Source organism: Mangifera indica, chromosome 13 (assembly GCF_011075055.1).
Source record: "Mangifera indica cultivar Alphonso chromosome 13, CATAS_Mindica_2.1, whole genome shotgun sequence".
Taxonomy (NCBI): domain Eukaryota; kingdom Viridiplantae; phylum Streptophyta; class Magnoliopsida; order Sapindales; family Anacardiaceae; genus Mangifera; species Mangifera indica.
This window is the reverse complement of record NC_058149.1, coordinates 9,373,036-9,398,970: the sequence shown is the minus strand read 5'-3', so window position 1 is coordinate 9,398,970 and position 25,935 is coordinate 9,373,036. Positions and strand designations below refer to the sequence as shown.

The following is a 25,935-nucleotide window of genomic DNA, read 5'->3' as shown; positions in this document are numbered from 1 at the left end:
TGAAGATATGGGGGCATTCAACTTCTATTTTCAGGGTTTTTGGCCCTGTTATATATTTTATTATTTGGATAAAAAATTTTAAATATATTATTATTAGATTTCAGCCATTTAATTATCTTTTTTATTTCACAACAAATTAACATAACATGACATATAAAACCAGGCTCAAAAAATTGAAAAACTAGAATAATGAAGAGTCTCATCATTTTTGTCGACAACATTATCATAAATTGCTAATAAAAATAGTTGAGAGAGATTCTGATTCTCAACTCAAGCAAACGAGGGTGGTCCTCCCTGAATTCTTGACTCACCCAACTCTCACCAACACTGATCTAAAGCTCTATTTTCTTGCATCTATAAATGCCTAACATAGAAACAACTAAGCAAAACTTTTAGAATCTATGGTTATTATACTGAAAATCTAACAAAAATCTATTCCAGCGTTACCAATAATCACCACAAGAGCAGATTCCATCCTTGAAATGATGGAAGCGGTTTGCATCTCTCAATACAATTTCTCGTTCTGAAACTTTTGATATGTATTTTATTGCATTATGGCAATCTCCACAAACTCGAAGGTTTTTTATTACTCGAATGGTGGTTGAGGGAGGAGTGCTTATGAGTCCAAAAGCTATAGCTAATTTCTCGCTGTGATAATACAGAGCGCGCTCTTTTTCCTCTTCTTCCACATCAAGAAGCACAAAGTCCATATCAGGGAGATATCCTTCTTCTTTAATTCTTTTCATCAAAACCTCCACCTTGTCGTATATTAAATCACCTTGCGGATGGGACCTATCATCCACCACAAACAAATGAATCTGATTCTTGACATCTATCCAACTAAAACCAGGATCCTTTTTAACATTCTTCCTCTTCATAGTTCTGCGAGCACGAGTAACATCATTCCATTGGTTGGCAGCAGCGTACATATTGGACAGAAGAACATAAGCTGCTGAATCAGATGGTTCCAAGGCCAGTAGCTTCTCTGCCACCCGTTTCCCAGTTTCTTTGTCCCCCTTGACCCTGCAAGCACCAAGCAAGGCTCTGTACATCGATGCAGAAGCTTCAAATGGCATTGAGATAATAAGTTCCTCTGCCTCTTGAGTGCGCCCTGCACGCCCAAGAGCATCAACCAGACAAGAGTAATGCTCAATCTCGGGTTCAATACCATACTTGTCATGCATTGAATGGAAATGTTCATAAGCTTCAGAAACCAAACCAGAATGACTACAAGCAGAAAGGACTCCAATAAAGGTTACTCTATCAGGCTCAAAACCATTAGCCTTCATGACTTTAAAAAGTTTAAGGGCTTCTTCACCATTTCCATGTTGAGCTAAACCCACCAACATGGCATTCCACAAGGCAATGTTCCTCACATTCATTTGTTTAAACAATTGATATGCATCTTCTATGTTCCCACACTTAGCATACATGTCAACAAGAGAAGTCCCTACATAAGTATCTAAAGCACAATCCAACTTGATCACATTTGCATGAATTTGTTTTCCTTGTTCTAATGCTGTCAGACAAGAGCTGGCTTTAACAAGGGTAGCAAACGTATATTCATCAGGTAGGACCCCAGAAAGCCTCATCTGATGGTATATAGAAAGAGCATGCTCTTCATCTCCATTTTCAACACAACCAAATATCATAGTTGTCCAGGCAACATCATCAGGTGTAGGGATATCATTGAACACTAAGCGGGCGTCAACCATGTCTCCACATTTGACATACATATCTAGAATACCGCTGCTGACACATAAATCTGAGTCAAACCCAGACTTTGTCACATAAGCATGAATTTGCTTCCCTTGCCGTAACCCCAACAAGCAACCAGAAGCTTTCACTGCAGTTGCTAATGTTATCTGATCTGGTCTCTCCCCACTTGCATGCATCAGAGAAAAGAGTTTCAATGCTTTGTGACTATCATTACTCAATATATACCCAAACATCATTGCATTCCAAGTTGCCAAATCAAATTCATCTTTTCTTTCAAATACTTTTTCTGCCTCCATCATTTTTCCAACTCTGGAATAAACGTCAGTAAGAGCAGTTGATACAAAAGTGTCATTGACATTACCAGTTTTTATCACATGGACATGAATTTGTTCATTGAGATGAAAGCCTTCTGCCAGTGAGGAACATGCCCTCAGAACGCTTGCCAGAGTGAAATGATCTGGTATCAAGCCACTATGTAATAGATCTTTAAAGAGATTAACTGATTCCTTTTCCAAGCCTCTCTGGGCATAGCTTGATATCATTGAGTTCCAAGAAATTAAATCCAATTCATTCATATCAGAGAACACTTTTTGAGAAAGCAAGATGTAGCCCAATTTTGAATACAAGTTGATAAGACTATTTCCAACTGATACTGCTGAACTAAAACCTGATTTAAAAACCATACTATGGATTTGTTGTCCCAAATCAAAATTATTATTGCTGGTAACTGCTGCCAAAGCAACCGAAAATGTAACACTATCAAACTCTACATTTGATCTAATCATATTTACAAAGCACTCAAAAGCACCAAAATTATCACCAACTCGGAGGTGTTCAGTCAACCTCTTATTCCATAAAACCACATTTGAAATATCATCATACAGAAACAATTTTATTGCATTAGCCTGAACTTGCTCCTTGTATTTCCTGACTATATCAGAACTAATATCAGAAATCCCACTCAGCACACACCTCACGCTCACGTCATCAGGACGCAGCCCGCTTCGATGAAAATCCGAGAAGTGATAAAGAGCTTCTTCTGTAAAACCCAATTCTATATAGGCTTTCAACATTACATTCCATAAAACAACGTCTCTTTCTGGCATACCCTCAAACAATACCCTGGCCTCCCTAATTCTACTAAACTTTGAGTAAATATTCACAAGAGCCCCCGAAATAAACACATCCCATTCCAAGCCAATCTTCACCGCATACCCATGAACCGCCTCACAAGCCCAAACATATCCGGAAAACAAACTTAACTTCAACACAGGAGCCAGAGTCAGTCGACTTGTCAACACAACACACTCACGTAAAGTACGAAAAAGACGAAAACCCTCTTTCAAGTTCTCAATGTCATGTTCTCCGGATTGAGCATAAGCAGCTAGAATTGAATTCCAACTGACGAGGTCTCGGTCGGGCATAATATCAAACAGGCGACGGGCATACAAAAGTAAACCGCACTTGGTGTACATTGTAATGAGATTGTTGGTTAAAAAACGATCTGGGTCCTGGAAAGAATTCAATATACGGCCGTGAATGGACTTGCCAAGGGCCAAGTTGGAGGTGGAGATTGCTTGGCGAAGAAGAGAGAACCATTGAGAGGAAGAGGAGGAAGATGAAAGATGGTGTTTTTGCAGAGAGAAAAGATGAAGAAAGAGATTCTGGTTCGAAGTACTTGGAGAGGAGAAGAAAATGGTGCCGGTTTTGGGTTGAAATCGGAAGTACATTTCTTGGGTTTTGCATTGTTTGGTTTCCCTCTCAAGTTTTTAAAATTCCGGTACGATCCATCTGGTAGAACCGGATTAACTTAACCGCCACTCATGGTGTCATTTCATTTTCGTATTTGCAAGAGATCCATTGTCAAATAAAAACACCAAGTCACCAACCCGTTGGAAAGAGTAGGGATGATCATTATCGTCGACACTTGGTTTATATTTACAGATTGATTAAAATGGTTGCATCATCTCTTCTTTGTCATAGCCCAACTATCCCACTACAAAACATTTGTTGCACTTCGCGGCAACTCTAGTAAAGTCGGTCTTCACCTCCGAACATTAGTAAAAAACAGTCAAAAGCTTTCAATAAACTCAAAGGAGGGGAGGTAACTTAAAACCCTAGATAGAACAAATATGAATTATTTGTGTATTAAATATGTTATTTTGAATTTTTAGATCTAAAATGTATTAAACGTGTATTTTATATATTTTTATATTAAATATATATTTTTATTGTTTTTATGAATTTTTTAAAATACAAAAATATTTCTTGTATTTTTAATTAATTACTATAATATTATAATTATATAAAACCAAAAACCTAATTTTTTATTATCTAAATTTCTAACATCTTTTAGAAATTTTGTATGATAATTGAATTTTATTTATATATTATATTATATTATATGTAATAATTAATTAGATACTTTATATTAAAATTATTAATCAAAAAATTTATAAAAAGTGTTAAAATTATAATTGATATTATCATATTTTCATAATTAATGTCATAAATTTTAGTTTTTTAATATTATTAATAAAATAATAATTTTATTCTTAAATTTAATAAAAAAATTTAATAAAAATTAATTTATAAATGAAATTTTTAAGATTTTTAAATTTTATAGGTACATATTTGTTTTAGTATTAAAGCTGGGAAGTAATAGGCTTTTTGGCTAAATACTACGTCGCCACCCATGTGCCTAAAAAAGCTTCTTCACAATGATGCGTTTCCCTTCCCAATATTCAGCTGCCCCAGTTGGCTGCTCAAGATGAAAAAGACTTCTCCACAACCACGCATGGTTGTCCCATTCGAAATCCTAATCACTTCTCCAAGCGGATTGTCATACATACCCTGTTATCAATTCCTTTCTTTTTTTTTTTTTTTAATTGATAATTTTAGTTTGGCCGAAGGAGTGTTTCTCACCCAAAGTATCATCTAATATGAAGCTTTAACTTTTTAACATTGAAAATTCTATTTACCCACTTATGAACGATTAAAATTAATGGAACTATAATCCCTTAAAATATTATCTTTTTCTCTGTCCCCCAAACTTTAAAAACTAAAATTTTCCCTTAATCTAAGTTTTAAAAAATAATAGTTCTCCCCTAGGGTTTAGTTTCTAAATCTCTAGTGTTATCCCCGATGCCATTGTTGGCAGTCTTTCTCTCCCGAAGTTTTTTTTTCTCTCTGATGGTCTTTGTCCACTCAGTTGAATGCCCAATCGACATCCAATGAAGGTTGGGAGGCGAAGAGCTTCTTCTTCCCAACGAAGCTCTTCGTCTTCCCAACGAAGCTCTTCGTCTCTCATCATCTCTAAAGCTTCTTTAGATGTCGATCGAATATCCAACTGAGTGGAGAGAGTCCACCGAAGGGAAAGGAAGCTTCAAGAGGTAGAGACCATCGACAATGGTATCGAAGATCTAGAAACTAAACCCTAAGGGAGAACTGTCATTTTTTAAAATTTGGGTTAGAAAAGAACTTTTAAACTTTAAAGTTTAGGGGAGGAAAAGTATATTATATTTTAGTTTATTTTTAATATTATAGATAAAATGATGAATTTGCCCTTAAATTGTTAATTTTAACCAATCATGAGTAAGTATTTAGAATTTTTAAAGCTAAAGGGGGAACTTGGGAAAACAACATACTTTGGGGGGGGGGGGGGGGTGTGGCGGGGCGGGGAATAATTCCTTTGGCCTTTTAGTTTTAAAGATGGTAATTAACCTTATATGCATTTCATTGAAATATTCATATGATTTTAAGCTATAATTTGTGTATAAATAGAAAAAACTGATGGTATGATTAATTTGGACAAGCTAGGCATTATAAGACTAAAATATAAATTTTTATAACTTCAGGTAATTTGTAACACATATATATTCCCCACCCCCGGTAATTTGTAACACATATATATAAAATGTGGAATATGTCAAATCATAGTAAATTTATGTATTTTGACAAATCTTGTTATAATAAATTCAATGTTGCTAACTACAAGAATTTTTCATTTTTAAAGTAGTATTTATAGTCAGATACAGTGGTTATCTATAAATGATAATATGATGGGATACGTTAATAGGAATAAAAAAATGTTGATAATTAAACAATAAACTATATACGAAAAATTAGTTGAGACTTTGAACTCTCATTTGGGAATCAATTCAAAGTGGAAGCATATCCACATTTCAATAAATGATTAAAACTTAAGCAACAAATTACCTTACAAAATTCAAGATGATCATGATGCTCGATGTCTTATAACGTTAGCTAGAATAATAAAACAAGTGACATTTTTTTATGTGATGATAAGTCATAAAGAAAAGAAGGCCAAAATTTCAAAAAGAGCGTTCTAAGAAATTACACACAAATGGACCTTCCATTTCAATGGAAGACAATCATTATTCTTCTATAGTTGATAGGGAAATGGAACAACCATAATGTGCCCTGGAAGAGGGTAAAGGGTGTAATGTGAATGTTGATATTGATGATGAAGATCTAACGGATGTTCATGATATAGTGTTGTTGTTGACCGTTGAGGAATGGGTTCATAGGCGAAATGATAAAATTATGACTTAAGGTGCTCGCAACCAAGAAGGCAGAGATGGATGATAATGGAAGATCCTGAGTATGATAAAACAATTCATATTGAAAAAAGTCCACATATAATGGGCATGGAACAGAGTGTGAGAGTTAAGTCTAATGGAAGACGTGAAGTTCTAGTTTGTTATGGTATATGTCCATGTCATTGTTCCTAACTCAATGCATTGAGTTTTGTTACCTTTTATAGATCTTCCTTATAAGGGTATTGGTGATGGTCTTACACAACGCAATATGAATTTTAAAATATATGATATTTTTACAATAAGGGTGTGTTATAAGATGCTTTTCAAAGGCATGACACACATGTCGTAAACATACACACACACTTTTACATCATCTCTAAGTCATTGCCCCAACATGAGAAGTGGCGTCCAAAAATATTGTCTAGTTTGACATCCCAAAAGGTAAATCTCATAAGTGTCATCATTTGAAGTAGAGTCATATCAACTATAAAATGTTGCACATAGATCAGTGGTATCATGTATGACTAATTTAGACTACATTAGGTTGAGATCTCTTTATCTTCATCATATTTGTATAAGGGCTAACTTGATATAATCTTCAAAAGACGATCGTCCAATGTCTGTGAACGACTACTTAGCAATAGATTGTCATTACCAACCATGGTTGAGATGACCCCAAGCTACTATAGGTCATATTAAGAAAGGATATCAATAATAATATCAATATCATTATCTGTCATTAAAATAATAGTTAAGTCATTATATTCAAGTATACCACACAATCGAACATAAACAAAATGAAAATTCAGTAAAAGGCATGTTTTGTTTACCCCTGTGATAGACATATCATGTCAAGGAGTCACCAATCATTGATGCATATCCCATAATGATGACTTAAATGTAGCCATATGGCTAGTCAAACAACTCCTAAATTGTCGCTATGAGGTTGTATACTATATGCTTATGATTAGCGAGCATCTCTTGAAACTAACCAATATAAAATTCAAACACCAGATCGATGGTTAGATTAGAGAAAGGGCAAGTCAAAGCTTGAGCTAGGGGAAAGTTGCAACAGATGGGCAAGTGGGTGTGACATGCATGGGATATTTCAACTCACATATTGGGACATCATTGTGTGTTGTGTCCTCAGTACTAGATGTTAGGCACTATCCTCAACAACGATCGAGTTGTATCAATGTCTTCATAGCCTAAAAAGTCTATCATAGGTCAACATCATTTTGTTTCCCTTTCTCGTCAAAAGCAAAATCGTATTTGTTACATCATGATAAATTCAGTACACTAATAGTTAAAAATACTTTAATAGAAAAATATCAATTACAAAGATAGGAATTGTTAAGATATATGACCTCTGCATCAAAAATATTAGGCACGTCCTTCAAACTTAGGGTGTTTTTGTCCTCTATTTCAATATATAGGGACTTTCTGAAACTTCAAACTCTTAACACAATCCCCTAGATTTTGTAGGGTTTTATAAATTTATATTTATAATATGAAATTTGATGTTTATCGTTAGTCAAATATAATGAAAATGAAACCTTTACAAATAACAAAAATTGCTTATCTAGAATGCTACAGGGAAACCCATTAATGTATTATTAAGCATTAAAGGGATCTCTACAAAAAGTGGATATCAACTAGCAACGTCCTCATACTTCTTCCACACCATAACACCCCATGGGCAATGACTAAAAATAGCCAAATCATTCATTAATATTAGAAGATAGTCTGAAACTACATCTTATTATTTGCTCCTTTAAGTCCATGGTGAAGAAAAAAAGAACTACAAGCTTGACAACATCCTCGTTGTTGTCCCCTTAAGTTGTTGCCTCAAAAACTAAATGAAATTCCTATAACTAACTAAACTACATCCGAGAAAATATCTTGACTCCAATTGGTTCACCCATTAGACCAACACATATGACTATATATCAGTCTAGTAACTTAACCTCAATCCGACCACTAAGTCAAACTCCAAAGGGATAAAATAGATGTCCACTCCATTTATTCAAGATTGAAACTCTAGTGATAGGTCTTCATGATTAACATGCCAAAAATGAACCGAATGGAGGAGCACAACACTTAAACTATGCTCTTCCATATCAATAAATAATCCAAAGCATGACCCCTGAAAAAATTGCCTTTGACTTTGACTAAAATTTCGCCTAGGTTTTCCTACGGTGTTCTTATGTCTCTTACGGTTAATTGCACTCTGAAATGGTGCACTTTGTGAAATTTATATTATCCTTCCTTGAAATTAATCGGATATATGTACCTTCTAACTTTGTGTTCTTCCAAACTTGATCTTTGAAATAAAAAAAAAAAACAAAATTCATATTAGTATATGGGAAATAAATTGTTAAAATAAAATATATATATATATATATATATAATTTAACATACATTATAAAAATTAATTAAAAATACAAAATATGTAGAATATCAATTTACCCTCAGTGAAAAATTACATTTTACTTGTATTAGACGTGACATGGCAAATGTCCTTTGTCCCCTGGTAGAAACCACACTTGTCACTTTTGTCCGTGCATGATCTCCTTGGTTTTTAATACTGAACGAAAGGAAAATCTTCGAACTTTTTTCACCAAATTCTTCCTTTCACTCAACGAATGAAATCATAAATTAACTACAAACAATTTTCCATTTATCAAACAATCGATTTCAATATAAGAAGCCTTACTTTTCTAAACAAAATTTGAAAATTTAATTTGAACTTCCTATTTTCTTGGTATAATAACCATATAATTCTTGGAGTTATGTAGACGGTATAGTTATAGTATTTGAATTAATTTCCATAATACTGAAATACCATGTAAAATTTATTATTATCAAATTACTATTTTGTTTACATCTCCATGTTCTATAAAATTAAAATAAGATTATTTACATTATAATAAGATTAAAACAATCCTTCTGCAAAACAAACACAGCAACCATAATCTATTAAACACAATGTGCCATTACTTCTTTGTTTTGGTGTCTTATTTATTTCATTCGGTTGAGAATTGTCATTACTGGAAACACCCATGACAACAGTCCTTGCAAGAATCAAACAGGTCCTAATCATAATGTTGTTTTTTTTTTTTTTCTAATAAAATGCCCGCTTAAACTGAACTGTTTTTTCGTGTTTAAACTAACCACACCAAATAAATAAAATCCCGAATTCAGTTATCAACCCCATAATCAATAGATCAAGTCAATCAATAATATAATTTTGATGCACCAACTGAAAAACTTAAACTCAAACTCTCATCCTCGAGCTACCCTTTAGGGCCTAATCATAAGTTTCTGCAATTATCAGTCATTGGAAGAGTAAAGATTCTGCAACTATCAGCCATTGCCAGAGTAGAGATTCAATGCTTGATGAATTGTGCTATCATGTAATTCAATTCTATCAGTTACATCAGAACAAGAAAAAAAAAGGAGAGTAAAACTAAGGTACAGGATTAACAAAATTTAAAAAAATGGGCGCATAGAGGCTTGATGCTACCAAAATGTAATGCTGCTGTCAACGGGCTAAAACCTTAATGATACACTTCATTTGTTTTTGACCTTTCTCTTTCCCTAATTTCTCAACCTTTTTTTCTTCACTCTTTTCCATTTTTTTCTTTTTCCTTTTTTTCACACGTCTGACTACTTTCTTCCACTTTTTCCCATGTACAGATACAAGAATGATTGTGAAGACTATGACTTCATGGATTTTGATGGTTGTCAAAAACTCCTATACCTCACACTGTCATGTCCTTGGCTCAATATATCACAACTCGAAGCAGCCCTGGCTGTGGTTCACTGTAGTCAAGGCCCTCTTCTTCAAGCAAGTAGCGCTGCACAGCAATTGGAAGTCTTACTGGAGTTCGAGAACCCTTGGTGTGGTGCCCTGTTCCAACACATATATAAACCTGCAATCGTTGCTCTGTTGCCCGGGCTGTGCTTCTGAGAACGCTCAGCTCATGCTTCAGTAGATGAATAGCTTCACTTACATGCAGTCCATGCAGGTCTATCATCCGATCCTGTCCTCTTCCCTGCATCTCAACTGGGTTCCTGAAAATCACCCATAAAACACAGTGAGAGAATAGATCCAACAATTGGATTGCCCAGTTGAAAACAAAACGCCTACAAAAATATCATTCACAATTGACACCATAGTTTTCACTCTCAGACATCTGTGGTGGCAAACAGGCTAACATCATCATTTCATTATAATGCTGTTTATGTCTCAGCCTAACTTTTTCCCTTTAAAAGCATAGAAAAGGTACCAGGGCGAAAGACAGATCTCATCCTTGTAGGCAAAGGCATACAAGCAATGTTATTTATTATATATTTATTCAATACAAAATACAATGAGAAGCTAGTCAGTGAATGGCAAGTGTCCTCTCCCAACCCTCTGAAAAGAACAAATATATTTGCAGAAAATATTCCAACGTGACCGTATGCCTGGCAGTTCAACTTGTTACAACAAAGATAAAAACACGGGAAAGAGTGTTTTGGGTATAGGGAGTTACATATTAATTACATTAAAAAAGTTTCAGCATCAGAATTAAGGTTTTAAAATGCTTCAAAGATGAAGAAATGCCGAAAGAAAAGTGAAGGAAAGAATGGAAGAGCTGATAATTCAGCAAATAAACTTCTTCTCATTCCCTTCAAAGACAAGGGAATACAAGAAGGGAAATCATGAGAAAAGGGGAAAACTAATCACCAGTCATACATGTCAGCTTGTCATGATCATGATTAAGTAAAACCCGCAAAAAAGTTACATACCTCTGATGGTAAATTGACTCTTGAGCTCTTTCATGAGCTGCCTTCATTTGCATATTATGCAGATGCCCTTTCACACTCAATTCCTTCGCTAAAGCCTTATTTCCAATAAGATAGGCTTGACGTGCCTGTAAAGTATAAAACCATTATGTGCTATAATATGGCACAATAGAAAAAAGTATTTCAACCAGGATGAAACAGACCATGGCAGTTCATTCCTATAACTTGCTATTTAACCTTTACTGTGATGACAGGGCCACGGCATGTTGGTCCCCTAAGAAATCAATAAGCTCTAGCAGTGATGCTTAAAGAGGGAGTATTGAGGAAATTGTCATTTCATAATTATAACTTTGGCATTTACAGATCACTCTTTTCTTCTCATAAAGTCCAGCTCAGCATTCCTTCAAAAAAATAAGTGATACAGATAAACAATTCCAGGTTTCTACGTCAAAACCTATTTAACTATATAAACTGAAACAATAATTAGCTTTTCATTCAATTTGTTTCAATGAGAATAGCTATCCACTACGAATATATTTACTTCAACCATTGTTAAGCATGTTAACTAATCATTGTGGAAACATGAATATCATCACTTAAAGGAAATAATGGTTTGTATAATCAGCTCCAAGGCAACTGCACAGCAACCTACCAGCCAGAAAGTATAAGAAATATGATGCACGGAATAATCCTAAGAAAATCAGAAAATACTGAAATTGAATTAAATTAAAGGTCCCTGAAAAATAACTGATAAAACTATAAATAGAAGGGGAAAAAAAGGGAAGAGAGCTGCGTGACTAAAAGAAAAACACAGTTTTCCTTTAAATGGGAATTGTTTGACACCAATTGTGGCAAACCAACAAAATCAGGTTCCCACCATATCATTATTCAGCAAAGCTAGTAACGATCTGATATACAAGTGACAATTTACTGGTTAATTAGAGACTTAACATCATCTCCTTCAGCATTTTACAAATGCACCTTGTATATGCCAGATTGTAGTTTCCATTTTACTGAAAGGGAGAGAAAAGTAAGAGGATTTCAAGCTGCCAGACAATGCAATACACAGAACAAACCTGATCAAAATATGCATTACGTAGGCGAGCATGATCACGAGCTTCTTCCCGCAGCTCAGAATACATATTTGCTGCCATCTCAACAAAGTTAAAGCAAATATACATGCAGAAAGCATTTACCCCATAATTAAAAAGGTGTTTAATGCAATTAATATTGTTGACTGAGGAATATTACCCACTGCCTCTCCAGTTTCAAGCCAAACAGGAGCTGTCCGAGCTGATCCACGATTCTGTAACCTATCAGCATAAAGTCCCCTCCCATGACTTCCACTGTAAGCACTAGCTAAAACATTAGAAGTTCTACTTGACCCAATAGTGGTATCAGAAGAACCATTTCTATCATATTTCCATACACCAGAATCCTGAGAAGCCAATTTTCTGACAGCAGAAGCAAAATCTACTGCACCTCTTGATGGAATAGAAGAGCTGGTCTTGAACATCAGCAAATTCTCCTTGTCAGAAGAACGATACAGATTTCCACTTTGCTGAAGATCATCTCCGGAATATTTTCCAGGGCCACTCTGACTCTCTGGCACCGTAAGTGCAGGAAAGTCCATCACACTGAGATTGGGAGCTGACAAGGTCTTTGAGGTTAAATTCTGATTGAAACCACCGTCGACTTGGAGCTACATTTGAAAAGAAGACATAGAATGAAAACTTACCTACATAGAGAGGATATACGGAAGAGCAAACACAACTAATCATGTATTAAACTATATCTTTAGTTGTTTTAAAACATAGGACACAACTCAACAAGTAAAAATAGTTGCACTGCTAAAAGTATCCATTAAAAGCAGGCCCTCCCCTACAAGGCCAGGATATCTATGGTTTCTATATATAAGAGTGTTTTTACCATTATTTACCATAAAAATTCTATAAGCCAAGCCATAAAAGCATAAAATAGATTGCTCTAAATACTTAGACACCCAACTATCCTTCAGCACGTGTAAGGAATGGATTTCCTTTCTCATCCAGCAAAAAGGTTGTGAGCTTCTGCTCTTACGAAATATTTCTAACCTGGTTCCAAGGAATCACATATATAAAATCAACATCACATTTTTGTGATTAGTTTAAAATAAATAATATGGAAAACAACCAAATAATAGTAAATTCAAACAGTGAACAATCAAATGTGATTGTGAACCGACAGATGCTACTTCGTAACATCTTCACACATCTGAGAAATGGGAGCACCTCAAACTTGTCCAATGGCAGATTAATTAGAAGTTGACTATACCTCAAGCTGCGTGAGCATCTCAATTGTCAGGTTCAGGTCACCCCCATTGGCAAAATAAACTTCAGCAAGGCTTTCAGCAGCAAATCCAGGAAATTGTGATGCCAAAAACTCCACAGGATTAATCTCAGTATCATCTATTATTCCATGCTCACTTGATATGTCATCCAAGAACCCATGGGTAAGATTCCCATTGTAAGGATGTCCCTCCCTATGCTGATCACCGCCCAAAATTTGCTTGTCCCACGGCTTAGGCGGCAGTTGCAAAAAACTGGCTGCAGTAGAATCCTCGCCATAGCTTGAAGCAGAAAATCTCATCTTGTCTGCAAAGCTATTCCCATTCAGATGTGGAGATAATTCCCGTTGCTCAGTCAGCAAATAACCACTTCCGGTAGAAGGAGGAAACCTTGTCCCATCAATGTTGTCATGTAACGACAAGTCAGCCAAAGAAAGACCCCCAAGTCCAGGAGAGTCATCTTCATTCATGACCTTAAAGTCTGGTGTAATATCATCAGGGAGCTGTCGACACCAATACTGGTGAGCCTCTTCATCAGAATTATTTGAAACAGATGACTCTGATTGATCAAGTACAGCTTTTCCTACAGAACCAGAAGTAGTAAACCTTGCAGTTGCATCTGCTGCACTGGAACTTCCAAATGATGGTGATCTGAGTGCAAAGGGTATGAACTCTGCTGCATTCGGATTTAAAACAGTTGCCTTGTTTGGATTGTTTAACTTAGTATCACTAATCTGAGTCCCTTTCTTGGACAAGCTCATTCTTGACTAAAATAGCAACAAAAAGGAATCCACATGCATAAAAGAAAGTGCCCCAAAACAACCTTGAATTAAAGAAGACTTCACCCGAAACCTGCAAAACAGTTAATTTTTTCAGTAATTAAAATTAGTCACAAATGAAGTGCCCTTACTTCCAGACACACAAACATGCATAAGCTCTAGTCTTTTCCTCAAACAGACTTAACAACCTTATCTCCAGTGACACAAATATTGAAACTGACAAACCTCAACACAAGTCTTTATAGAAACTATCACTAGAAAACAACTTCTAAAAAAAATGAAAAAACATAAAAGCAACACCATTCTATCTTCAATATATATTATCAGTAACCGACTCAAACAACAGGATTAATAAACAACTGAATTTAACTGTAAAGCTAATAATTTCCTAGTTTTTCAATTGTTAAAAATATGAGCATATTAAGAATTAAAATCAAAACTACGTTCTCAATAAATAAAACTCATAAAATTAACCTAACTGCCCAACCAATTACACGGGGAAAGCTTGAAGACGGTAAGGCTCAAAAACCCTAAAATTCACATGTGGCTAAGATTTCTATCTGAAAAAAATAAAGTCAATTTCACTCGATTTTTGAAATATGCCAAAATAAAATTTCAAAACACAGTTACATACCAAGCTCATTAAATAAAATCCTACAAAAATTTCAAAAACCAAAATTGACCAAACAAAACTTTACCGCAATCAGACCCAATAATAACCACATAAAATAATTATAAAAAATAATTCAAAGAACCAAACTTCACATAATCCACAAAGATCTAAATCAATTCAATTAAAAATAAATCTAAATCAAAATCAAAGATCTGTACACGATAACTGAAGCAAGCTCGTTTATGCATATACCTTTACGAACCAAATCAAATGGATCCATAGTAGCCCGTAGCGACGAGTGACGAGTCGACGATGGATCGAAAGAAAGGATAAGAAAAGTGATGTGATAAGGACAAAGGAAAGAAATAATTACAGAGAGTTGAAATGTTATTGGGATTAGAGCTGGTGGGTTGAGTGAGTTAAAATTAAAAAAAAAAAATTAAAAAAATTTCTGGGTAAAGAAAAGAAAAAAGAAATGAAAGTTGAGCAGAGAAGAAAACAACAGATTCCTCCCACCACAAAATAAAATACAACCCTTGGCCGCAAGATTTGACCTTTCTCTCTTTCTCTTTCTATCTCTAATTTTGTACAGATTTTTTAGTCATGGTAATGGTAGGTTGAGCTCATGATTTTTAATTAATTCACCAAAGACCCTCTCTTCTTATATTTCTTAAACCAGATTACCGAATATAAAATTATTAATATATCCAAGAAAATTCACATTTATAAATAATTATTATATTTAATCGATAATAACAAATAATATTTTAGAATTTGATTGAATATCAATTCAATAGAGAAGATAATTTGGTTTAATCGATGATTATAGTTAATCCAATTAAGTGTTTAAAATTAATATTAAAAAATTTATATAATTTATAATTGAATAATACTTTGATTTATTTAATACTAAAATAAACTTAATTTGATGATATATATATATATATATATATATATATATATATATATATATATATATGAGATAAATAAGGTTTTGACTTAAGTTTTCATAATGAATTTTTGAAAAAATCAATTTTTTATATTAATTGAGTCAAACTTAGTTTTATATATAATCCAATTGATTTGGTTAGTGGTTAATAGTTCAACTAATCAGACCAATTGATTCAATCTAGTTTTTAAAATTATGATAATAAAATAACATTGAGATTTAATATTTACTAAAATGTCTTCTTATATTAAATTAAATCAACGGTGTGGAGATAGGGAAAAAAAAACCAAAGCAATTCAAAGATAGATGGATCGAAGGAGATATGATGAGGGAACTATAGTAAATCAAAAGTCAAGATGAATGAAAAAATATAACATATCTGCGGTGGTAGCTAAGGCTACTTCCCCATTCTCAATCGATAATACAGGAGCACCACCTTGATAGAAAGTTGGTCAATCTTGACCCATCTCATCTCGATCTTGTATTGACAGTGTTTAGATAGATTTAACAACATTAGTCAATCAAGCGAGGTAGATTTTGCTTTGGTCAATCTCGATTTTGTCCTATCTCGATCAAAAGTGTTTTTGATTGTTAATGGTGGCTTGTGGTGGAAGGGTGGTAGTCTTGTGGGCATTGGTAATGTCTCAGTGGTGGTGGGTGGTGGTTGTCGGTGGTGTGATCAAGTGGCTAGTAATTTTAATTGAGTATAATGACATTTTAGTTCTACAACGTATATGAGCATGGATAAAATAGTCACATTAGACTCTTAGGTTTAATTATTATTTTAATTGAATCGGGGGTATTTACATCTTAAAAAATTAATAAATAAAGGTAAAATTATAACAAAATTAAAATTATCTTAGTAATTTTTTAATACCTAAGATAAATGTAATAATCATATTACTCATATATTATCTATCATGTCACTTTGGCAATAAAAAGTGATCAAAATATGTTATTAATTGACAAATCAAATAAAATAATACCAGTAATTAACTTTTCAATTGGGTTGAGCAAGTTCAAAGCTCAATTGTTTGATATGAAAAAATCAATTTTGAGCTAAAGAAAGTTTAAGTCTCGCAGGGGCTAGACAAAAAAATTTGTTCATTAAATCTGTTTACGCTCAAGACTAAACAAAGATTGTTCAAGCTTAAGGTTCGATAAGACTTGAAAAGTCTTTGTAGAGAGAGATGTATTTGTCTGATTTTCAAACCCATAAGAGATTATTGGAGCATTTTTTCAAGTTTTTAAAGTCATAGGAACAAACCAAAATATGTTTAAAGTTTGGAAGTTTGATGCCTGGATGAGTAGGCTTGAAGCTTAGACTCAAAATTTTTTATAAACTTAAGCTTGAAGAAATTAGAACTAATTTAAATTGTTTTAATAATAAAAGAAAAAATTATCAAAGCAATAAACCTATGAAAAAGCTATAGAAAATCAAATCAACATGCACATTTATTTGTTTGAAGAGATTATTTTTTTTAATTTTTTGCAATATCTTGATGATTGATAATTTTCATATTAAGAATAAAAACAATGATCCAAAGGAATATGAGACTTAGGATATATACCCAATTCTAATTTATCAATTGTTGGTACATGATAAGGACAAAGAATTCTGTCCAATGAATCATATATTTGTGTGTATATTCATTTTAAATATATAAATAAATATATATATTTATGTATATTATTATGTAATTAAGTGATTTAAATTAACGATAAAATAATATCCAATCATATAATGATATATATAAATATGTATTTTTTTATATATTCAAAATGTGTATCAATATAGTTAAATTGTTAATTTATAACTCTAACATCCTTCATCCTTAACAATTTTTTTTCTATCTCACAATTTCATATCTAAAATCTCACAAAAAAATAAAAAATAAATAAAAAAAGAAGTATTGTTAAATTTTGTATTAAGATTCAAATGTACTCTTTTTGTTTCCTTAAGTTGATGGGTTGTTGTATCTTATGAAGAAAGTGACAATATTTTTGAATTTTCCTAAGTTCGATGTAATTTAAGATTTTTCCTAAAAGTTTAGTGTATTACACTAAACCTCATAAAGGGTTGAAATTTTCACCAACCTACTCAAGGGTGTATCAACAAAATCCGGAAGTCGAAGGAAATGTGAGCCCTTTTAGAGGTTGAACATGTTAAACTTTAGCATAAAATCTTTAGAATTTTATAAGTTTTGCATATTTTGAGGGTTAATTACAAGATTTAAAAGCTAGTGGGGCTTTAAAAGATTTTGAGAATAAATATAAGATTTAGAACATTTAGGGTTTATAAAATTTTACATATTTAGCATATTTTATGTGCTAATAGTTTGAAATCTCATGAATTTTATAAGTTTTGTGTATTCAATGGGCTAATTATAAGATTCTAAATTTATAGGGGTTTTAGTGATTTTAAGGGGTAAATATAAAATTTTGAAAGCTTTGGGGGTATTTGAAAGTTTACATGTTTAGCATATTTTAGGCAAAATGACTATTTCCCATTTGAGGTTTCATGAAATGGAAATTTTGTACTTTTTTTTGTTTAAAAAAGTTATTTTCTCACCTATTTATTCAATTTGTTAAAAAAATATTAATTTTTTCAATAAAATTGTTGAAAAATAAAATACCCTAAAGCTAAATGACACTTTGCCTCTAAAATTTTATTAAATAGTTTTTGTACCCATAATTTATATTAATTTCAATTAAACATTATAAAAAAATTTATTATTACAAATATAGACAAAAGTGTTAATAAAGTATAATCATATGTTTAAACAGTAACCTATTATTTTTTAAAGTGGTAGGGATTTTAATAAAGAAATTAGGAAATTTTTGGAAATTTGAAAAAAAAAAATTAATGGATGTTTTTGATATTTTTAAAATTTCAAAATTTCTTATAATAGTTTAAAAATGATAATTACATCTAAACAAATCAAACAAAATGCAATAAATTATGAACTATTGAAGCTATAAGCATTTTAAAAATATGTTTGGGTAAATATAATAGTTTTTGAAACAAAATATATGAAAATATCTATTTGTCCATAATAAATTTAAAAAAATATATATGTACACCCTTGTGATATTGTTCTTAGCTTATATGGCCAGATATATTATTGTTTTTTACCAACCTTTTATATTTGTTAAAGATGAATGATGAAATTTTAGAATAAATTATATAAAATAGTATTCAACCAATATTTAGAAGAATTTTTAGACTATACTCAGGTCTGACATTTTTAGAAATTATAAACTGATCAAATTACAAATTTTATTAGAATTATTTGATTTTAATGATGTTATTTTTATTACTTTTGATTTATGGATTTCTTCTAATAAGGACTTAGGATACCTTTGCACAACTGTCTATTACATTAATTATAATTGGTAGTTGTACAAAAAAGTTATTGCATTTAGGTCATTAGAATATTCTCATTTTAGTGTTACAATTCATTAAACATTATTAGATAATTTTAATAAATGTAAATTAATAACTCTATTTTTACAATTACAATAAATAATGCTAAAAATAATAATAAAGTAGTTGAATTGATGATGAATCATTTAAATTTATTATTTGCATAAAAATTATTTTATATTAAATGCATATGTCATATCATGAATTTAATAAGTCAAGATAGTTTGAGTTTAGCGAAAAATAAGAATTAGACATGTCATTATCCCTATCACACATATAAACATACCATGAAATGTATAAACAAATAGGTTAAGACAAAAAAATAAAAATAAAAATTGATGTTAGAACTAGGTGGAATTCAACATATGGTTGAATGCATGTAAAAAATGTGAAATAATTAAACACAAATTTTTGATATACAACCAAAAGATTTCGAGAACACAATTTTTTGAATGAATATGATTGAGACATGTCTAATGCTCTAATGAACATGTTAAGAACCCTAAAAATGACCACTTATCAATATTCAGGTGTGTATTGTCCCACCATTTATTTAATATTATACTCTATGGTAGATTTTTTTTTTCAAAACCTATGGTAGAAATTAATGATGTTCTTAAAAAATATAAGTATTATAATGTTTTTTCAGGATATTGCAAGACAAATAGAGAAAACATTTTAAAAATATTAGAAAGAAACACTTTTACTATTTGTTGAAGTCGTCGTTCTAGACCTTAAGGCAAAATTATTGGGAGCACAAATTTATTATAAGCTATAAGTGAAAATTTGTTAGAATGTTTATCTTATAAAATATAACATATTCATGATTTTTTACCTAAGATGTACAATATTTATGAAAATAAATATAAAAGGACATCACATACTTTTGAACCAAAGATAAGTTCAAATGGTTCATCTAAATGAAGGTCAAGTTTATGGTCTGTCTTGCATAAAAATAAACAATAGGTAAGTTAAAGTTTAATAATAGTGAGTTTTATAATTATATTAATATTGTTTATTTTCTAAAAATTATTAATCAGTAAGGTGACTCATTCGATATTCTAGCATGGTTAAAAATAATATCAGGTCATTTATTTTATACTTTCTATCATGAGACACAATCTACTAAATCTATTAATATCTCTAGTGTCAACTGTACTATCAAAACAAACTTTTAGTACAAGTGGTATTGAATAATAAACGGTTCAACTTACACTTTTATATAGTCGAGAAAATAATGCCTATAAAAGATCGGATGACTGTTGAATTCAAGTTACAAAATCGTGTAACAGAGGATATATTTAAATATTTCAAAATTTTGGATGTTAAAATGGAATAAAAATCATATAGATAAGAATTAGAATTTGTATATTATATAAATGAATTTATTTTTATTATGTTCAATTTTTTTCCATCATATAACCCACTATTCCTCTTCCCTAAATGAGAGATTATCAATAAAATTTTCAATCTTTCACCTTTGGTTTTTTTAGGTGGAAAGTGAATACACTTTAATAATATTTAATTAAAAATATATTTTATTATTAAATTAACAAATCAACCCGTCAAAAGCTCACATAGGGATGGCAATGGGGAGGGGAGGGGAGGAGAGGGGCGGGGAGGGGATCTCAATCCCCGTCCCCGTCCCTACTACAAGGATGAAAATGATTCCTCGTCCTCTCCCCGCAAAGAAAAATTTCCTCCCCATCCCCGGGGGAAAAAATCCCCTCCTCGTATCCGTAAAAAAAATATATTCTTTTTACCTTATAAATACAATATAAATATATTAAAAAACAAAATTAAGGAAAATTAAAATTAATCTACTATTTCAAATATCATAAATATAATATATTAACTTCTTTAATATACACAACAAAAATCTAAATAAATTTGAAAAACATAAATAATATAAAACTATAAAAATATATTAGTATTTTAAATAAATATATTAATATAAAGGGACGGAGATAGGGTCGGAGAGGGGAAGGGACACATGTATCCCCATCCCGGTCCGTCCCCGATTGTAGAGATTTTTTCATCCTCGTCTCCGTTCTTTTTCTTATTTCTATTGAAGAATCTCCTCCCTATTAGGATTGGAGAGGGTCGAAGTCCATAAAATCAAACCTAAATTGTCATTCCTACATGTTGACCCGTTACATGGCATGTCCTGCCACAGTATAGGTCGTGTCGCAGGCCTTCATTAGCAGGTAGGCCGATTAGGCCCACAAAGCTTGCATTGTAGCAACTTTGACAGAGTCTAACCTGCTAGCACAACAGGGCATGTGAAGGGCAGCTTATTGACACGTCTAGTTAAATATATTAATTTGATTTTAGTTTGCAATTTTATATGAAAAAATTTTTATTTTTAAAGTTTGTATGTTAAGTCATAGGAGTACAAGATGAAATTTTAAATTATTTTTTAAACATATTTACATGCGTAGCCCACCTCAAGGTTCGATGGTCGACATGACATGACACAACCCCTATATAATAGGACTGTGCTGTGGACCTTAGCTATTTTGCAAGCCAGCCTTGCCCGCAAAACCTACAAGCATGGTCGGTTACGTCAAAGCCGGTTTGGTGTAGCCCAACATGCACAGTACTGCTTTTGTCATTCTCTTAGGATCTTGATCTAACTGGCATATAATGAGTGACCATATCAGGCTCTAATAATCGCCCCTGCCAACGGCCAAGTGACTAACGAAACAGAACTTAAAACCTTTCTTGGCAAAAGTTTTGACGCCATTCAGGCCGTTAACGAATCTTCACAACGAGAACAATGTAGGGCCAAAAGACTTATTTCCCTCTAATATAATTTAGTGCCCCCTAAACTCTCATCTTATCAATTTTAAAAATTTAAAAATTTATCTATTTGTTAAATTTTATTATTATTATAAAAATAAAAACATTATTTAAAAATTTTATTTGAAAAAAAAAATCCTCTTTTCTCACTTTAATTTTAAAAACTAACAATTTATTCTTATTTAGTTTTAAAAAATTACTTTTTCACCCTCACTATCTAAGGTTTCCATATTTTAGGATTAATAACCATTATCACTATCAAAGTTTAAAATATTACACTTACACCCTCAAAAAAATTATCTATTTCTGATGACTGTTCTTCGAAGAGATTTACTTTATCGTGTTGTCAACCTCACCACCAATACCTTTTCTCCCTCCTCAATGGTTTTTTGATGCAAAAACCACCAAAAATACGGATCTATGTGTCAATTGACATGTATATGGTCGGTTTGTGCGCACGAAGTCCAACCAATTGTGCGTCAGCCAACACATTGATCTATGCGACGACTAATGCACAGATCTATGCGTTAGATGCACAAATCTGTGTGACAAATTCCATCAGTTTTGGTTAGATTCGAAGTGATTTTCAAGTCGAAAAACCACCGAGGAGGGAGAAAGGGTGTTGGTGGTAGGGTTAAGATGCGTCAGAAAGAACAGTTATCGAAAAAAGAGGATAAATTTTTTATGGTGGAAGTGCAATATTTTGAATTTTGAGAGGAGACGGTTGTTAACACTAAAATATGGAAACCCTAAATGGTGGGGGTGAAAAAGTAACTTTTTAAATTTAACTTAGAAAAAAATTGTTAGTTTTCAAAACTAATGTGAGAAAAAGGGATAAATTTTTATTTTTTAAAATAAAATCTTTAAATGACATTTTTACCTCTGATAGTAATAATAAAATTTAACAGACAGGTACATATTTGAGTTTTCAAAACTGAACAGATAAGAGTTTGACAAAACCTTGGTTGGGAATTAGTCTTTTGGCCACAATGTATCAATATCACATTCATGAATTTTTCAAGAGTTAACACATCAAATACTCACCACCTAGTGCCATCAAGCTAGTTTAAATCTTAACCTTCCAAATGGCGTTAATTTGTGCACTATAGAAGTTTTACCACTGTCATCGCACTCCCATAACTAGGAGGAATTGTTATACAATCAAAAGTCGTACTCGAAATTGACCTTCAAAGACCACTCCAACAAATAACGATTAACAAATAGTAACTTGATACTGAAGAGTAGTTTTCTATGATTACAAAATTAGTTTCCTAAAATTCAACAACCACTAATGAAATACACTTATTTTGCGTATCGTTCCAAAAACTACTATTGCTTCATTACTCATAATTACTATGTTTGCTCAAAATTGATCTGTTGCTATTTATAAAACTCAAATTTAACCCCTCACTATTGATATAACCGGTGAGTTATGAATAGGTAGAAAAACAATCTTATGGTAAGACATAAACTCTCTTAAAAATTTGTAACCAAACTATGTATAAACTCCGTTAGTGACATCTTTTCACTTTCCAATTTACCAATGGCCAAAGGACTATTTTCCACCTAAAATATCCTCTTATCTCAAGTTTCCACCTCTTAATTTTGAAAATCTCATTTACTCACCTATGGACAGTTAAAATTAACGGAACTCTAACCTTTTAAAATTTTATTTCTTTTTCCATCCTAAACCTTACAAACTAATTATTTTCCCTATAGGTCAAGTTTTAAAAAATGACATTTCCCCCTTAAGGATTTAGTTTTCAAATTTCGGTGTTATTATCGGTGTTCTCTCCATCCCCAAAACTTTCTCTCCCTCTAATGATCTCTCTCCTCTTAGCTAGACGCTCGATTGACATCGAATAAAATCAGGGAGACAAAGAGCTTTAGGAAGACGAAGTTGTTTGTTTTTTCAGACAAGATCTTCATCAATTGATATTCTAGAGAAGGAGAGAGAGACTGCAAAAACATAGTAATGCGTCGAAGAATCTTCATCACCAGTGATGACACTGGGGATTGAAAATTAAACTCTAGGGAAGGAAATTTCATTTTTTAAAACTTGACATTGGAAACAAACTTTTAGTTTTTAAGGTTTTGAGGAAAAAAACGAGATTAAATTTTAATTTATTTTTAATATTAAAGATAAAATAATTATTTTATCTTTAAAACTAACAAATTTAACTTTTTATAAATAGGTATTTGAGATTTTCATAGTTTAAATATGAAAACTTGAAAAAATATCATGTTTTGGGTGAGAATAAGTCCTTGCCATTACCAATCAAAACTTCATATGGTAAGACCAGTGGTTACCTCATGACTCCTTGATTAGATCAAAATGGTCCCAACAACCAGTCTGTGTAAGACAGGTGGTTAGCTCATGACTCCTTGATTAGATTAAAATGGTCCCAACAACCAGTCTCCGTAAGCCGGAAGGTTCAGTTGACCGCCTTACACGCTACGCAACATAAATTCTACTCAGCCACCATCGCTTTAACTTCATCTTCTTCAATTAATCATCCTTCCCTTAGAAATCTCACCACATTAATTAGTTGTTTGTGCCAAACAAGAAACAAAAACAAAATCTAAAACCCAAATTAAGATTTCAAATTTTGATTTCCTTGTGACAATCACACTTTAGCAACGATATACAGATCAAAGAAAACACAGAATTCACAATTACGACAAATTCAATTAACCAGTAATCAAGCAAACAACAATACAAATTAAAAGACCCAATTGAAACTAAGCACAAGCACAAGGATTATCAACAGCTACACCAACGTCCTCAGTCTCCCCACTCCCAAAAACGAGGTATCCAACCGTAAGCCCCGCCACGATGGCCAAGAACACACCTCCATTAAACGACATCACCGCCAGCATCAAAAGATATCCCAACCCAGAGTTGACCCCAAACAGCACTGTCCCGGTAATCCTCCCCACCGATAACTTTCCAGAGATCTTCTTCTGGAGCAGCGGCACCTCCATATCTGCAGGTTTCTTCGCCCCGATCTGGGTGACGCGCCTCCGTTTGTCCTCCAGGTACTGGTAAAAAGCGGAGACGACAAAGCAGGCCAAAAGGGTCAAACCGTAACTCAGCCACGAATCGGTTTGCCATGAGTCGAATAGGAGGGTGACGCTGCGCCCCCAGTAGAAAGTCATGTGCATCATCTTCGCTCTGTTAGAGAGAGAGAGAGAGAGTTAGTTTCAGGAAAAGTAGCTGAGAGTTCGATAAAATTAAGATGCTTGATCTAGAGCCGGTACAACTTTTGTCGCTTCGGTTTGATGTAGTACAGTGTACTATTTATGACATGCATTTGTTTTTTGGTTTTTTAGGACAATGCCCTTTCATTTTCAAGTTATATCTTAGTTACGGTTTCAGGGTCCTGGTTTGTACAACAGTTGGTTTAAAATCTATATCTTATATGGCATAAAGGACTATATTTCATATAAGTTGATGTATATTTTTAAAGTCATATTTATAAAATTAAAAAAAACTAAAAATCTAACCTATTTATTTAAAATTTTAGTTAGTATTAAAGATAAAATTGTTATATAACAAAAAAATTTAAAAAACAAATTTTTATTATTTTTTCTCTTTTCAGTTTAAAAATCTCATAATTCTTTTTATCTAACGTTTGAAAAATTAATATTTCTCTTTTAAGGTTTGCAAATCGTCATCGGAGATAATGAACTTCATTGTCTCCTATCACATCGGCTCTCCCTCTTGGTGTAACTCTCCTTACTAATCATATCTTAACCATCGATGAAACCTATTTTCTCCAACAAAGATAATTGTCGAAGGTCTCAAATGACTACGTTGTCTTCGTCTAGGACGAAGACATTCTAACGAAGATGATTTCATCTTTGTCAGAAGAAATAAGTTTCGTCGGTGGTTGAAATGTGATTGGTAAGAAAATTTAAGCCAAAAAAGAGAGCTAACGCAGTCAGAGACAACCGTCTCCTATAA

The 25,935-nt window shown here is 32.5% G+C and overlaps 2 protein-coding genes across 2 annotated transcripts; both read right to left on the bottom strand.

Annotated features, from left to right (window-relative positions):
* Positions 1-165: 165 nt before the first annotated feature.
* Positions 166-15,355, bottom strand: LOC123194167 (pentatricopeptide repeat-containing protein At4g33170-like). The gene is made up of 7 exons (XM_044607326.1): positions 15,043-15,355; positions 13,386-14,250; positions 12,324-12,774; positions 12,149-12,219; positions 11,076-11,200; positions 10,070-10,358; positions 166-3,479 (listed from the first exon to the last, which is right to left on the bottom strand). Exons 2-7 carry the CDS (start codon positions 14,157-14,159, stop codon positions 444-446), a joined length of 4,746 nt encoding a protein of 1,581 aa, XP_044463261.1. The 5' UTR covers positions 14,160-14,250; positions 15,043-15,355; the 3' UTR covers positions 166-443.
* Positions 15,356-24,551: 9,196 nt separating this feature from the next.
* On the bottom strand, positions 24,552-25,258 carry LOC123194067 (copper transporter 5.1-like). The gene has a single exon (XM_044607196.1). It carries the CDS (start codon positions 25,134-25,136, stop codon positions 24,711-24,713), a length of 426 nt encoding a protein of 141 aa, XP_044463131.1. The 5' UTR covers positions 25,137-25,258; the 3' UTR covers positions 24,552-24,710.
* Positions 25,259-25,935: the final 677 nt, after the last annotated feature.

Coding starts and splice junctions, on each gene's coding strand:
- LOC123194067 (XM_044607196.1), bottom strand. CDS start 25,136: ATGATGCACATGACTTTCTACTGGGGGCGCAGCGTCACCCTCCTATTC.
- LOC123194167 (XM_044607326.1), bottom strand. CDS start 14,159: ATGAGCTTGTCCAAGAAAGGGACTCAGATTAGTGATACTAAGTTAAAC. Junction 10,359..11,075: donor GAGTCAATTTACCATCAGAG/GTATGTAACTTT, acceptor GGTGATTTTCAG/GAACCCAGTTGAGATGCAGG. Junction 3,480..10,069: donor TGCTTCGAGTTGTGATATAT/TGAGCCAAGGAC, acceptor TAAAAACTTGAG/AGGGAAACCAAACAATGCAA.